General features: G+C 29.9%; 1 protein-coding gene across 2 annotated transcripts in view; it reads right to left on the minus strand.

The window, feature by feature from the left end:
• Window positions 1–14,748, minus strand: part of LOC113559191 (band 4.1-like protein 4) — a 143,471-nt gene that overhangs the window by 31,045 nt on the left and 97,678 nt on the right. For both annotated transcript variants that reach the window (XM_026964818.1, XM_026964816.1), the window contains exons 7-8: window positions 8,186–8,306; window positions 7,974–8,061 (exon numbers count right to left, since the gene is read on the minus strand). In XM_026964818.1, coding sequence (XP_026820619.1) covers window positions 7,974–8,061; window positions 8,186–8,306 — 209 coding nt within the window. The remainder of the gene's footprint in view (window positions 1–7,973; window positions 8,062–8,185; window positions 8,307–14,748) is intronic.

The raw sequence follows: 14,748 nt of genomic DNA on the forward strand, positions 1-14,748 counted from the left end.
GACTCTAGTTAGAAAGTGAATGAGTTTTGGTGGTCTGTCTATCCATTGCACTGGTATTATGGACACACGCAGACTCGGCCGCGGCACCATCGATTGATTGATGAAGCTCGTTATAGTATACACTTACCCATTGCAATGTACGATTAAAATATTTAGCAAGTTTTATTTGGCGTTCTATGTAGGTACGTTAGCCAAACTCCAAACTAAATACAATAGGCGTTATTTAAAGTAATGTTTGTCGTAACGCATAGGCGTATTTATGAGGGTGTCTGAGAGACGGCAGCCCCTCTCTTCCGCAAGGTCTGGTACCATTTTTAAAAATTAAGTGTTTTTATGCGCATTTGTATAACATATTACCTCTTCAAATCAATAAATATCAATGGTTTAACAGGCTATAATGTATACTCAATTGTTTAAATTTATAGCTAATGAATTACTAATATTTTTTCAATAATAAGAAATCTTAAAAATTGTGTGGTATGATTTCAGGGTAAAAGTTTTTACTGTTTCTATAGCTAATCAACTTTATATTCAGTTTTAAATTTGATAAAATAAGTTTAGATAATCATGTGCGTTTTATTTTTCTTAAGTTTACTATAACCATATATTTAAAGGTACTTATTGTATATATTTTCAGAATATTATTTTATATATTTATAACATTATCATATTAAACCATGATTTTATTAAAACCTAAATAAATAAAATAAAATCTTCCAAATTTTTTTTTTAAATTTAAATCTCTGAGTGTAATGCAACTAAAGCAATATATTAATGAGTTAAATGTTCACACTAAAGTCATGTGTCAAGCTAATTCCTACATTTCCGTTAATAATGTTATACCGAGCATCGTATACCTAAAATTATGAATAATATCAATGTTAGGTTAGTATTTTTAGTATTTAAATAAATGTGGTATAATTAATTGTTTGTTATTATCGTTTCATAATTCAGTCATCAAAATTTTTAAAATTGTATTTCATATGAATATGTATACGACTTACATATTATTTATTATTTTTACTAGACTATTGAAATAAAACTTTGTGTACGCTTCTATCGTAAATAAGTCGTCTAAAAAATAAATCATACCATACAATCACAATAATAGTACGGTCTTACCATCCGTTAATATAATTGAATATTATAATAATATAGACGGTAATACGAATCCAAACAAAGCTTGCTAAACTTACGGCTTATCACGCGCGCGATGCGACCCCTGTTACCTATGAATTATATTACCCTAAATAGATTTTAATGTCATCGATCACTGTTACGCAATTCAATTGAAATCTCGTTAGCAATTGTTAAGCCAATTTATCTAATTCATTAAGTTTTATGTTTTTTTTTTTTTTGCATCGATTTATGAAATTATATTAAACAGCGGTTGCGAGCCAAGGTATATATTATATCTTTAATAAGGACGAGCAATATGAAAAATCACGCACGATCATAGACTGAAAGAAATGTATACAAAATTAAAAGATATTTTAAAAGTGTAATGCAATTAATAATTCTCCCAAACACCGTATAATAATAATATGCAAATAACACACTTATAACAGTGAAATACAGAATAGATATGGTAATTTATATAATGTGAGGGGGGGTTATACGTGTAATACTGAAAATCTAACCATATTTAACAGAATATTGTTGTTATTATTTAAAAAATTGAAATTTATACAGTGATTATGACATGTGGCCCAAACCGTAATTAAAGAATATTATTTAACTTTTTCTAAATTAATAATTTTTCCCACATTAGCTCTACATTTTTTAAATATAAACACACTATTTTTTTGAACCATTGACTTGTAACGAAAAAACACAAATTATATAAAAATGTCCTATAATATAATATCATTACAGTTTCATGACAGTTCGTTAAACTTTCGTTCGGCGCAATGGTGTATTATTATTATTTGTTCAAACGATATATAAAATAACGATCGGACCCAACCGACCGGCAATGAATTAAATTTGAAAACCAAAACGGATCACAAACGAAACAATAACGATGCAGACCCCATGTAGAAAGTCAATCGGAAAATCGATTATATGCCGAAGACTACATTTTACTCCAATCCGTCGTGACTTTACCTATTATGTAATATATGTACTAGGAATCAATATTGAGCCAAACGTTGCACAATGGTTGCCGAAATATCACATAGGTACCGAGATCACATCGCAAAAAATCTCAAAGGAACAATTCATGTGTATATATATAAATACTTTTTTTGTTTGGTATTTCTTGTATATTTCTCAATTTTTATTTTTCGTGACGACACTGGATACAAATTTACTATGATACACTTTTTTCAGAATTTGACAAAAAAAAAACAACTAATAAGTTATTTAAATAAATTGTACACGTGTTATTGTCCTGGATGATTGATGAAATCACACAATTAACCATATAACAAAGTTATTAAGATCTTAATTTTACAGAGTATTATATTAAACATTAAAGTACAAATAATTTTTGAATTTGTAACAAAATCAAAAATTATATTATCATTGAAAGCAGATAAATAAACATATTGTGTGTATATGGGTATATTAAATGGTAAATATATCTTGTATTCATTATATAGGTAAACATTGATAATACGTATTTATTTTTTAAAGTATCTCCTACACCCGTTATTATAATAAAAATATGTATACCATACCATTGATGAAAATATAATTAGCACGGGGCGTTAAAATACGATCATATTGTTAAATCGGTTGGCCCGATTATGGTTTTATATAATGTGGTATAGAAGTAAAAAGACAGGCCTGTCATACCTCGGGTAGGTACACTCGTAGTTTTCCGCAGACGCAATTTTTCGATTTGTTTTAAGGACTTTATTTTATGCGTGGCTGGCTCCGATGGTACTAGAGGTACGTTGACCTAATCGATCGTCCGAAATCAATATAAACGACGGCCATTAAACAAGTAATATAGCCTATAAGTATGTATACCCGCCGTGGATTGCATATAACGATATAATATGCATGTAAATATATTATTATAATTATTAGTTCAGTTTTATACAAAGATTAGCCAAAAATTACCCATTTATTATAACAGAAAATTCATTGAAATTATATCTAAATAACTTAACACTCGCATTTATAAAATCGCAATTTTGCTAAAAATATAATAATATATCATTAATAAATTAAAATGTATACAAATAACTCATCTGTAGTTACAGATAAAATACTTAACTATTATAGTAAGTTAAACACGTTAAAGGACCAAACGGATATAAAAATAAATTTGAATAAATAGCCACAACTTAGAAAAATTAACGTCTCTCTAAAATATACATATGTTAAAATAAAATTGAAAATTTTATTACAAGAATTATCCCATATAATCATTTTATTTAAATAGATACTTAAAATTATATTTATATAGATAATGTATAATTCTGGTTATTATTAAATGGGCTGATTGTTTATAACGCGCAGCGAAAGAAGTACAGAAGGAAATTTCATTTTGTTTTTCACGTTTGTATAGAGTGGGTTTTTTACGCAACCCACCACTATATAAATATTAATCTGTATGTCACCACGATAATAATATATATATATATTATCAATCCTTGGATTTAAATTGCATTTTTTCAAATTTCCAAGCAAAAGATCTGTTTCATGTATAAAAATGTATTCTATTTTATTTCTTTATCATTTTTTTTTAATTTTTTTATTTTATAATGAAAGTAAACTATTATCATTTAAAAATAAAAATATAAAATTGATATTATGTAAAATTTTGTTTCATCATATTATTTTCGTTACGTATTTTTTTTTTTTTATCCATGTACTAGGCAAGAGCACAACAGTCTAAAAAACGAAATTTTTGTCACGTGCTAATAAAGAAAATATAATAATATATAGATAGGTCGTTTTATTTACGATTCGAATCAATCACTATAACCCCGAGTTATGTTATTTTAAATATAAATATATTTTTATTTAACGCGTCAAAAATTAATTTTGAAGAAAATTGTCTAAGTTTTATTATGAATACATTAAATCGTATTTCTTTAAAGCATTGTTTTTCGGAACATAAAAATCTACACTATAGTTATTAAGATATTGTGTTCGGTTCGCATAAACATAGATGACGCAGGACCCTTAACTAATGCGTTCGCAGAGCATATTACATGTCGATGACGTGCAAAAATTGTTTATATGAAAACAATATATGGCTGAGCTTTTATTTTTCGTTCGTCCGTTCTAACGAATAAGAACCGTTGCCGCAGACCTTTTTCCCAGTGAATAACAATATCGCGCCTTTGAGCGAGGTTGTACGCCTCAACCTACGGGACTCTCATCGAATAATAGTAATAATAATTGTAATGCATTTCTCGGAATATTATAATTGCTGCATTAATTCTCTTAATTCGATTCAATCGCGTCGTTATAATAATATATAGTTTACGCCAAATATACATTTTAAAGTACCAACGCCACAGCGCTGTATCGTTGTATATCGTATACATAAATATCGAGAAACGACAGAGATTTATTTCGTCGGTCGCCGTCTGCAGGTTCGAAATTACCATCGTTGCTCCTATTTCCTAAACATTCCGCGCGATACTTGAGCATAATTTATACAATAATTATTCTGCACGCGTATAATTACTCTTTGAACGAGAGTACAGTCCATTCCGATTAAAAAGCCAAGTCGTCCGAACAATTGTTGACGTCGTCGTATCGTTTTAAAAACCAACTGAGCTATATATGTTTGTACACCGACAATGAAAAAGTAAAAATAGATATATTTCGTTTGAACGCAAAATAAATAAATATAGTGATGACGAACGCAATCACTAACGACAGCTCAGCTGCGGTGTAATAATGTATAAAGTTTCGTATAATATTATTACCGTTGTGATATCGCGCTGCGGTAATAATAATAATATTATGATGCTACCCGAAGAGAACAATAATAATTCTGTTCGAGTCGTTATAAGACCGTTATACATGTGAGATTTAAATAAAAACGCAATAAATGCATAAAAGGACTAATATTATAATAACGCGGATAAAAACAAAATGTTTAAATAACAATAATGTTATAGAAACCAGATTTTTTTTTCTTTTTAATTAAAATTTGCATTTAAAACAATATTTTATAACTGTACACAGACGGCGACATGTATTTACTATTATATTATGTCGTATTATAGGAACTTTCCTACGCACACTCTATCATATATTGCCATTGTTTGGATTTCGTTTAAACGTTAACGATATTATAATATTTTTGATTTACTCGTAGTCAAACGACTGAAATACATATGTACAAAAATATTTATGTACAGTAAAACTCTGGACAATATAAACCTGCACAAAGCTGTCCATAGCGTAGGTACCATGATAAAATATATCTTTATAATCACACATATATAATGTAATAAACACTATACAGAGTGATCATCAAAACATGCTCACCCCCATTTTTACAGCACCGTATTTTAGTTACTAAGATTTTTAAAAAATTTCCTGTGAATATATTCAACATAACTTCTTTTATTTGAATAAAAATCAAACTTTTTAACAATATAATGTTAAGCATATTATGATTTTTAGAAAATTTAAACAAATTGTTTGATATACTAAGGATAATAGTTCTTAAAAAATGCTCAACGGAAATTTAGAATTATACTATATTGGATTTAGAATTTGTTAAACTCGGACAATTTTTACAGATTATAAAATCCAGATAGATGGATAACTATAATTAAAATGATAATAGCCTCTATATCATTGAAACGTATTATAGCATTTTGTACTCGTAGGTACCTGTAGATAATTACTAATTATCTTTAGTATATACAATTAAATAACTCAAAACTCGTTTAAATTATGATTTCGATACATAAACATTTTCAAAAATAATCATCTGCTAGACAACTTACAAAAAAGATCAATTTTCAATTTAAAAAATGAAGTTGGTATCGCTTACGCATAGAAAAATACTTAAATGGTAACTATAAAAAATACTTAAAAATTAAAAATTTGAATAAATTAATTATCAAAGGAAAACATTGGTATATTAGCGTCATTCTTAGTGAATCATTCGGTATTCACAAGTGTGTCTGCAAGGACAGCGCGTGGGACAGTGTTGTCGTGGACGTATTTAGCGTTTAATATCGTAAAATCCGGTATGGAAACGTTTTTAATAATAATATTATACTGATATAATTGTTGTGTAAGCCGCGCACGGCCGTCCGGTAAATTCATGTGTAGCTATACAGTTGTGACAAGCTGGAATTATTTATGTATTGTGCGCGATTGTTGATATAAATTAAACGGCCACTGAATGACAACCACCATAAATATTATGCCGAAACGACATCGTTTGTGTGAGTGTTTGTCTGTGTAAGCGCGTGGGAAGCAAGTATTTCAGTACCGAATAATAAAAACATCGTTACCAATACGATTTATTTGCGCACGCGCGCCCGTGAAACAGAAACGAAAACCGAATTCGCATAGGTAGTAAAAAACTAAATTAAATAAAAACATGCAACTGGCATTTATTTCAATTACGTTTTTATAGGCGTGGACCAAAGCTGCAGCTAAACGGTTGACGGTAGTGCGAGTGAGAGGAATGCACGAATGAGGATCGATTTGCTGAAGCGCAGGTTTAATTCTATAATTTGTTCGGGAACGGGGAAAAAATAGGGTTGTTTAAGTTCAAAGGCCTAAACACTGCCACGCTTGTATCTACTATAAAAAAACAATCCCCATAAATGCTCTCGAGGAAATAATTGAAGCATTATGGGCTGGCTGCATATAATATTATATTATAATGTAATGATTGAACCTATTCCGATTATTCCGAATATCAATGCGCCCGCTGTGTCAGCACAGAATTATTGTAATAGCCTTTAGCCGGGGATCTAAAACTATGCAAACTTGAGCATACATCTTAGAGTGGTCCATATTAGTTATTGGTTAAGTTTACATTTTTTAAATGTTTAATATTTTACTCATTTTTATATTAATAATAAAATTATTATACTTAGCAAATTACGTTAATAGAAAGTGTGTCACAACGTACCACCCTTAAACCTTGAATAGATAAGTTTTATAAAACTTAATTTATTCATAATACATACATATGCATATATTTCTGTCATTAAATTGATTATTTTATTTTTTTATTTATTGAATATTATAAGACTACTCTAAGTAAGACGTCGAAATTAAAATTTACTCAATAAATAAGAACAACCTCCATTTTATATTATGTATACTGATTATTCTCTTTTTTTTAAACTGTTCCTGGTGATAGATACTATCACCTGAAGGTCGCAAACCGTGTTTTTAGATTTGTTGGTCGATTTAAATGTTTCATTACATAAATCATTTTTGCGTGGGCTGCTATAATAATTTATCATAAACTAACGAATCTATAAAATGATTTACATTCCCGATGAATTTAAAGATCTCGTAAATCGGTAATAAATATAATGTACCTATTATAAAATTAAAATAACTCTTAGATTTTCCGCACACGAAAATTTTCACGCGACATCATTTTATTCTTCCCGTTCATAGACATATTGAACAATAACATAAGTTAATATAATAATGTCCGTTGTTTAAAACGTTTCAGACAAAATGGACAGGTACCTACGCGCGTGTTAAACGCTACAACAACTCGTAAACCGACCGCAATAATTATGGCGTTTCGAGAGAACACATTATGTATTATATAATATTACAACAATCATGTTGCGACGGTGTTCACCACTCGTGTGGCGGAGCAAGGCGATGTATAATATGTCGGTATACAGCACATTTATGAATATCACGCCCGCACTAGGGAGAGTCGTATGAAAAATAATTGTTTTTCTCGTCTTACATTGTGGGTACCTACTTTGCAGAATTTTTATTTAAATACTGCGTACCTAACCCCCGTGGTACACGAAGGAAGTATATTACACTGCACTCACCAGTACTGGGTGAAGATCGACGCCGTACATGTCCAGCCACTTGACTTTATCCAAGAAATTCAGCTCGGCGACTGCAGGCACTTGACCCCTGTAAAATGGCTGTCGTTAAGTAATCATAAAGAGCAAAAATAAAATAGAAAACAAAAAAGAACGCAATAGGTAAACGTGCACAGCGAGGGCGAATGAACGTTTATATGGCGCGCTGCACTTACGTAAGTTCTTTGTGTATTTCTCCGATTCGATTCTCAAGCTCTGCGTTCTGATTGGACACAAACCGGAATTCGGACACGTACCCAAGAGTATGTCGCCTAGGATCGAAATCTCCAAGTTCGGCTGTAACAAAACATTATTGTTATTGAAATCAATAATATAATAACATTAGGTGACAATTATTATTATACAATGAAACATAGCCATACGAAAATTCCATGAAATATTCCCAAGACCACAAATTTAGAGTTAAAATTTAGATTATTCATATTATGTTTAAATTAACTTATGCGCCAAAATATATTCTAGAAGATAAAAAAGAGTTTTGGTGATTTAAAAAATGTATTAATTACAACATATTATACAAGTCTAATTCAAGTTCCTCCAATTAAATTATCAGCTCACAATGTCAACATTACATTTTAAATTTGTGTGAGATTTAAAATAAAATATAGTTTCTCTGGTCAGTATGTACACTATACCTCAGTATTCGTAGATTTTTTTTTTAAGAAATAGTCCTAAGAGGTACATAGTACATATTTCTGAAATATTCTTAACGACACATCACAGTCCCTGATAAAACTAGGTGATACGCACGTCAATCATTTCGACGAAATATGGTGCACATCTTGAGACTATAATAACATAATACGCTATTATTGAATAATATAATATTATCACATTATTAAAATAATAAACTATGTTTATTGTAGGCACGTATTCTGTATATTGTATATTGTGCGTGAAACTTTATTTATAATCAAAATCATAGTAAAAACGTATACGAAACATGTGATAAAACAGTCTACGTTGAAATTTATAGACGGCGATATATCTCGATTACATAGCATTATTCAGTTTTCGGCGACATTGTATTACAATAATATGGTGTTTTGGTCTGTTTGTAAGTATATAATAGTGCGGACAGGCGGGGCGATAGAGGCAATGTGCAGAGTCGTCTCAACTGACCGCCAACTTTATGAACATTACATAAAAGCCAAGTTGGATGTTGGAATGTCAAATTTATTGCTTTTCAAGTATTACTATAGTCTATATAACTAAATTATTTCCTGGTATTTAAATTCTTAAAAAATGATTTACTAAAAAAAAAAAATTTCTCAATATACAATAAATAGTATTTTAAATTTGTTATAACAAAATATTGCTTTTTTCCCAGAGTAAGTTTAATGAATTTTTTTAAAATTTCAAAACAATTATTTTTTATTTTGTGCCAGAAGTCAGTGAAATATAATTATTGATGCGTACATCGAAAGTGTAAATATTATCGTGTTTGAACAGTTTTGTGTAAGTACTTCCAAAATATCTTATATGACTCGTGGTGAGCCTATGACAAACTTTATAATGTCTGTTGCTACACAAACCTAAAATAATTATTTGCAGGGTCTACAGCTGCCGTAAATTAATCAGTACGAGCAACAGATTGAATTAACAGCTGTCTAATCGGAATGAACTGATTATAGAAATATTGTTGACGGCCGAGAAGAGTTTGAAATATCAGGTCCGGATACAAGTTCATCGCGTGTTCATTATATTATTATAAATAATACATGGATTTTACGTCGTTATCAAAGATCGAACATTTCCGGTGTATACGTCAGCTAATATATTAAAACAAATGGAAGACGTATATCATAAAATAAATAATAATAATAATGTATCGTTATAAACGCAACCGGATTACGTAAACCAGGAGACAAGCGATTTTTATTATTATTATTATTATTTTTTTTTTTTTTTTTTGAAAGCGCTATGAAAAGTCGACTGCGGTTAGGTTAGGCAAAAGTCGTCAGCCCCCGCGTGGCAAGGATAATAATATATTAGTGCGCGCGAGTCCGCTTTTCCCACTAATAATAAGCACCTAGATTTACACAATATTTATGGCCAAAATCGGGTGGTCTCGGGTTGATCTTTATTGCTTCCTATTTACATCGCAAGCGAACGGCAGATGAGGAGGAGAAAAAAACCCCACCAAACAGAATAAACAACCCCCTTAACAAAATCATATATTTTATCTTGGCCGTTATACGAGTATATTATATACCATTACTTCTACTACGTTTTCTAACTGTTATACTGCATATACGTGGTAGGATATTGTATATATGCGATATGATTTTCTTTCTTTTAACGCAAGACACTAGTTTTTTTTTTTTTTTGTCTATTTCTGAATTTTAGGTTCAAAATATTTTCGTCGAACGCAAAGTGCGATCTCGACTAAAGTAGGTACATAATTATACAACACAGTTTATTGCCAGTGTTTGGAACTCGGATACCTCAAAATTATGTGTACAGTGTGTACATCGCATTTTGTATCGTGCGAAATCTACAACATTATTAATATTTTATTTTTGTGTATTGTATATTAGTATGCATTTCACGGTAATATACCTAACTGAGACTTTACCATAAATAGTTTCATAGTTTAATACAAATTTATCCATTGCAATTGCATGACGATATATTTTAATATTTTTAATTGTTTACGTTTATGCATAATAGACAATACCTAACCTAACCTGCGTGATATGTGCATAATGCGTATTTTTTTTTTCATAATGTAATACGAAATCAAGACTAAGTAGTAATTAATCAATTATTAAGTAGATACATATAATATAACGACTTGCATTGTTTTTGTAGATGTATTTACTGTTGTTATCAAGTCCCGACTGACTGAGTCAACATGCCGAAAAACTACCAAATTGATTCATTTTTAAAATTATGAGGCAATCTATTTATTAATTTATTTTGATACTAAACAAGGATTTTATAAAATTCGCATACTAAAAGAGATTCACAGATTTATTGATTTGCGAAAAACGGATATATAGAGTTTCCATTGGTTACAGACAATAAAATAATAATTTGTATTATTGTTTATAATTTTGGACTTGACCAAAACTATCTACATAACAATGTTAAAAATCTTTGAAGCTTATATATAATGGGATAAAGTGATACGCGTTATTTAATTTGTCATGGGTAATTCCTTGCAAGATTAACTTACTATATAGTAATGTATAAATAACTAGGTGAATTTAATTACACCCGATTTTTCCTTCAAATTATGTTTTCACAACCCGATCCGCAAAAATTGTTGTGAAAAATTAATTTTTAGTTTCAACATTTATTATACGACTTAACATAACATCATATGCTGGTAGTTATAGGTAGGGTGTAACAGGAGAAGTTTATGGACCAGTGGGTTGCTGGTTCAGCCGAGAGCCCCATTTTAGTGATTACTCCCGTTGAGTAGCGCATACGGTTGTGAAATTTGCCGGAAATCCGTGCTCGCACGATTGGGACCGTTTATTTTGTAGTGACGGATTTACACACGCGCGAAAGAATCCATACGTGGAGTTATCGGGATGCATTTTTTACTATGGAACTGTTTTTTACCCATCGTCCGGCTAACGCCATCGCTAGTTTTCGACCATCGGAATTGATATTTATTACCTGGCCAACGTGTGTGTGTTTTTTTACCTGCCACACACCACCACACACACACACATACACACACATATACACAAACACATACATAGAATCATACAAACATACATGTATATGCAATTTCGTCGCGCGTCCACTGAGATTAATTTACACTCTCGGCGCAGGAAAAGTCCCATTAAAACTTCATAATAATAATATACCTACCGGATTTATGCGCCGGCTCTACGTTTGGATAAATTTACGAGCGGCAAGTGAAAAACAAAACAGAACAAAAAAAAAAGTCCAGAAGCCCGCTGCGCAAAGAAACAAAGCGATTTTTGTTTTCATTTTTAGCGTTTCACTCCGACCGGAACAATGTGCTGCAGAATTCCTCACCGGGCATCTGTTCTCGACTGTTTTGACGGGTTTTTGTAATTTTTTAACTAGACGACTCGCGCGCCAAGCTAGGAAAATACGTCTCAACATTTCCGACTCAATGAGACCTGGAATTCTGATTCCAACTTAACCCGTCACATCTCATAAACACATGTACCAAGGTACACACTTCCTTTAGACGTTATATGATTGTATCGGAAAATAATTATATTCATCATTGTATGACTTATTAAAATATGATTTTTTTTTTTTTATTATTCTTTGGAAAAGAATAATACGGGTTTCTAATAAAACTAAAATAAATTTTCAAATAACATTTTTGTTTTTAAAAAAAAAAAATCGAAGATTATAATTGTTTATGTTCAATTTTAATGGCCCCGGAAACACGTGTAAATTATGTTACAAAAACGTTCAAACGGTTTTAACACTAATTAATTATTCCTTTTAATAGTCACTATGAAGTTAATTCTTTGAAAAATAACCCACTAACGTATATACACTAATTAAAAACTATGTATATAGGAGAACAGACAACTTACTAAAAAGTAATAACTATAATTACCTCCAACGTACGCCAAAATTTCTTTGCAAATTAATTCAAAAATATCAAAATATATTCAAGAATAATAAGTTCTGAAAAAAATTAAATTAACGTACTCAGTCTGTTACGTCGCGTGTTTCGTTAAGGTACTAGGACTAAGTATATAATATTATAATATTTGGTATAACAACTTTACTATAACTCAAGTCCTACAGTATTTTGGCATTAGGTATTCCGCGTCACTAAAATTGGACCTCAAATATTATATTAACAACTACGTTAAAGCCGCCAACCCGGATTGCCCGCTTTGAACTACATTTTCTATTATAACAATATAATCGCATAATTATTAAACTTTTAATAGAATAATTTATTCAGACCCGGTTAAGCTCTCCCAGAACAACGTAATAACACAATAAACACACATTGTGTTTCGTTCTTCTCCGCCCATTTATAGTCCAAACTTGGGCAGTCACAAACATCAAATTAGAACGTTATACGTAGTACGAATAGTTTATTTTGTATGAAACGCAAATGTTAAATGTAAAAGTATTTCAATATTATGTTTTAACAATATTTATTTACAAGAAATAAAATAAAATATTTCTTGTATTGATAAAAGCTTGCAATCAAAACGAGTAAGTATTTACATATTACTATTATATATAAATAATATAGTATTGTATTATTTAGTGGTATTTATTTTCAATTAATATAATATATTTTATACTTTAATTATTTTTAAATGTGTGTCGTATTTTAATAGTAATAATAACAATAAGAATAAAATAACGACTAATATCGTGTATTTACATTCAACGAGACTCGGCAATAATACAGCTGGCGTTATAGAATATTATTATCAATTTATATTGTTTTCGGGGCCCACACGAATGTTGTGCGAAGGTGAAATAATAATCATTATTATATTGTAAGACGCATCATCTAAATTTATCGGAAAAGCGGGGAATTTATTCATCGGTGCACAGCTGCAGAGCGACGAAGGGCACGCGAAACGATTAAATTCGCACGCGCACACGGTCCAGCGATCCTAATCCTCAGCGCAGTTAAATTGCCTATGGTAAACGCCGGATCGTTTCGAACCACATAAAAATATTATTATTGTTGTTGTTATTACCTATTATAAGAGCTGTGAATGTGTAGAAAAATGCATTATTTTTAGCTTATTGTAAAAAGTATAGTTTCCTTTACTTAAAGCGTAAATAAGGTACTAACATCAATTCAATTTTGAAACTTTTTGCTATTATAATAACAGCGATCTTATCCTACGATTTATTATAAAATTGGCAGTAGTTCGGTTTTATTTTTTTTTCTGTTATTATAATTATTATTATTAGTTATTACTAAAATTACCATTGTTTTTGATCATTCATATATGTATAATGCGAATGTGTGATAAAACTTTATTAAAATATTACATTGAGCTTGCGGAAAAACGTTTTTGTGAGCTTTCTCGGTCTCTATATTTTAATTATAAAACGTCTTTTAAATAATCGATGTTGTCGAAATTATATATACGTGTATTGACGACTTATGTAATCAAAATCATCATTGAAACTGTTGTATATTATTAATTTTGATAAAATTATTATATTATTTCGTCTGTAAAATGTATAATGTAGTGTAAATCAATTTCAGTGAAACCCGATTAAATTATACTTTCCGACCTGTGCATAACAGTACTCATTCCAGCATAAACTATCGATTTTATTCAAATTTCCGCAAAACATTTTTTCGGTAACCTTAAAACATCACAACATAATTATTACGTTTATCATTAAGTATTTTAATATGGAATAGAGTAACGTTTTTGGCCAATTACCAATCTACTGTTTGAACATTTCAAACTAAAAAAAAAAAAAAAACATATTAATAAAATAATTGAAACTTAAATAAAATATACACTTAATATGTACTTGAATCACTAGAATGATTTATAATAATACATTCTGATAATTTCACAATGACCACAATAATCTACATACATTATTGTACCAAACTCCGAAGTTTGACTAAACTCTAAACAAAAAATATAGGTACATACCTATATTAGCGTGCCATACATAAATTGTAATAATATGACCAAAGTTTTAATACTAATGTGCAAAACTAAACAGTTAAATTATATTTTATACCTGCAATAATATTCGTCATAAA

Source organism: Rhopalosiphum maidis, chromosome 1 (assembly GCF_003676215.2).
Source record: "Rhopalosiphum maidis isolate BTI-1 chromosome 1, ASM367621v3, whole genome shotgun sequence".
In the NCBI taxonomy this organism is placed as follows: domain Eukaryota; kingdom Metazoa; phylum Arthropoda; class Insecta; order Hemiptera; family Aphididae; genus Rhopalosiphum; species Rhopalosiphum maidis.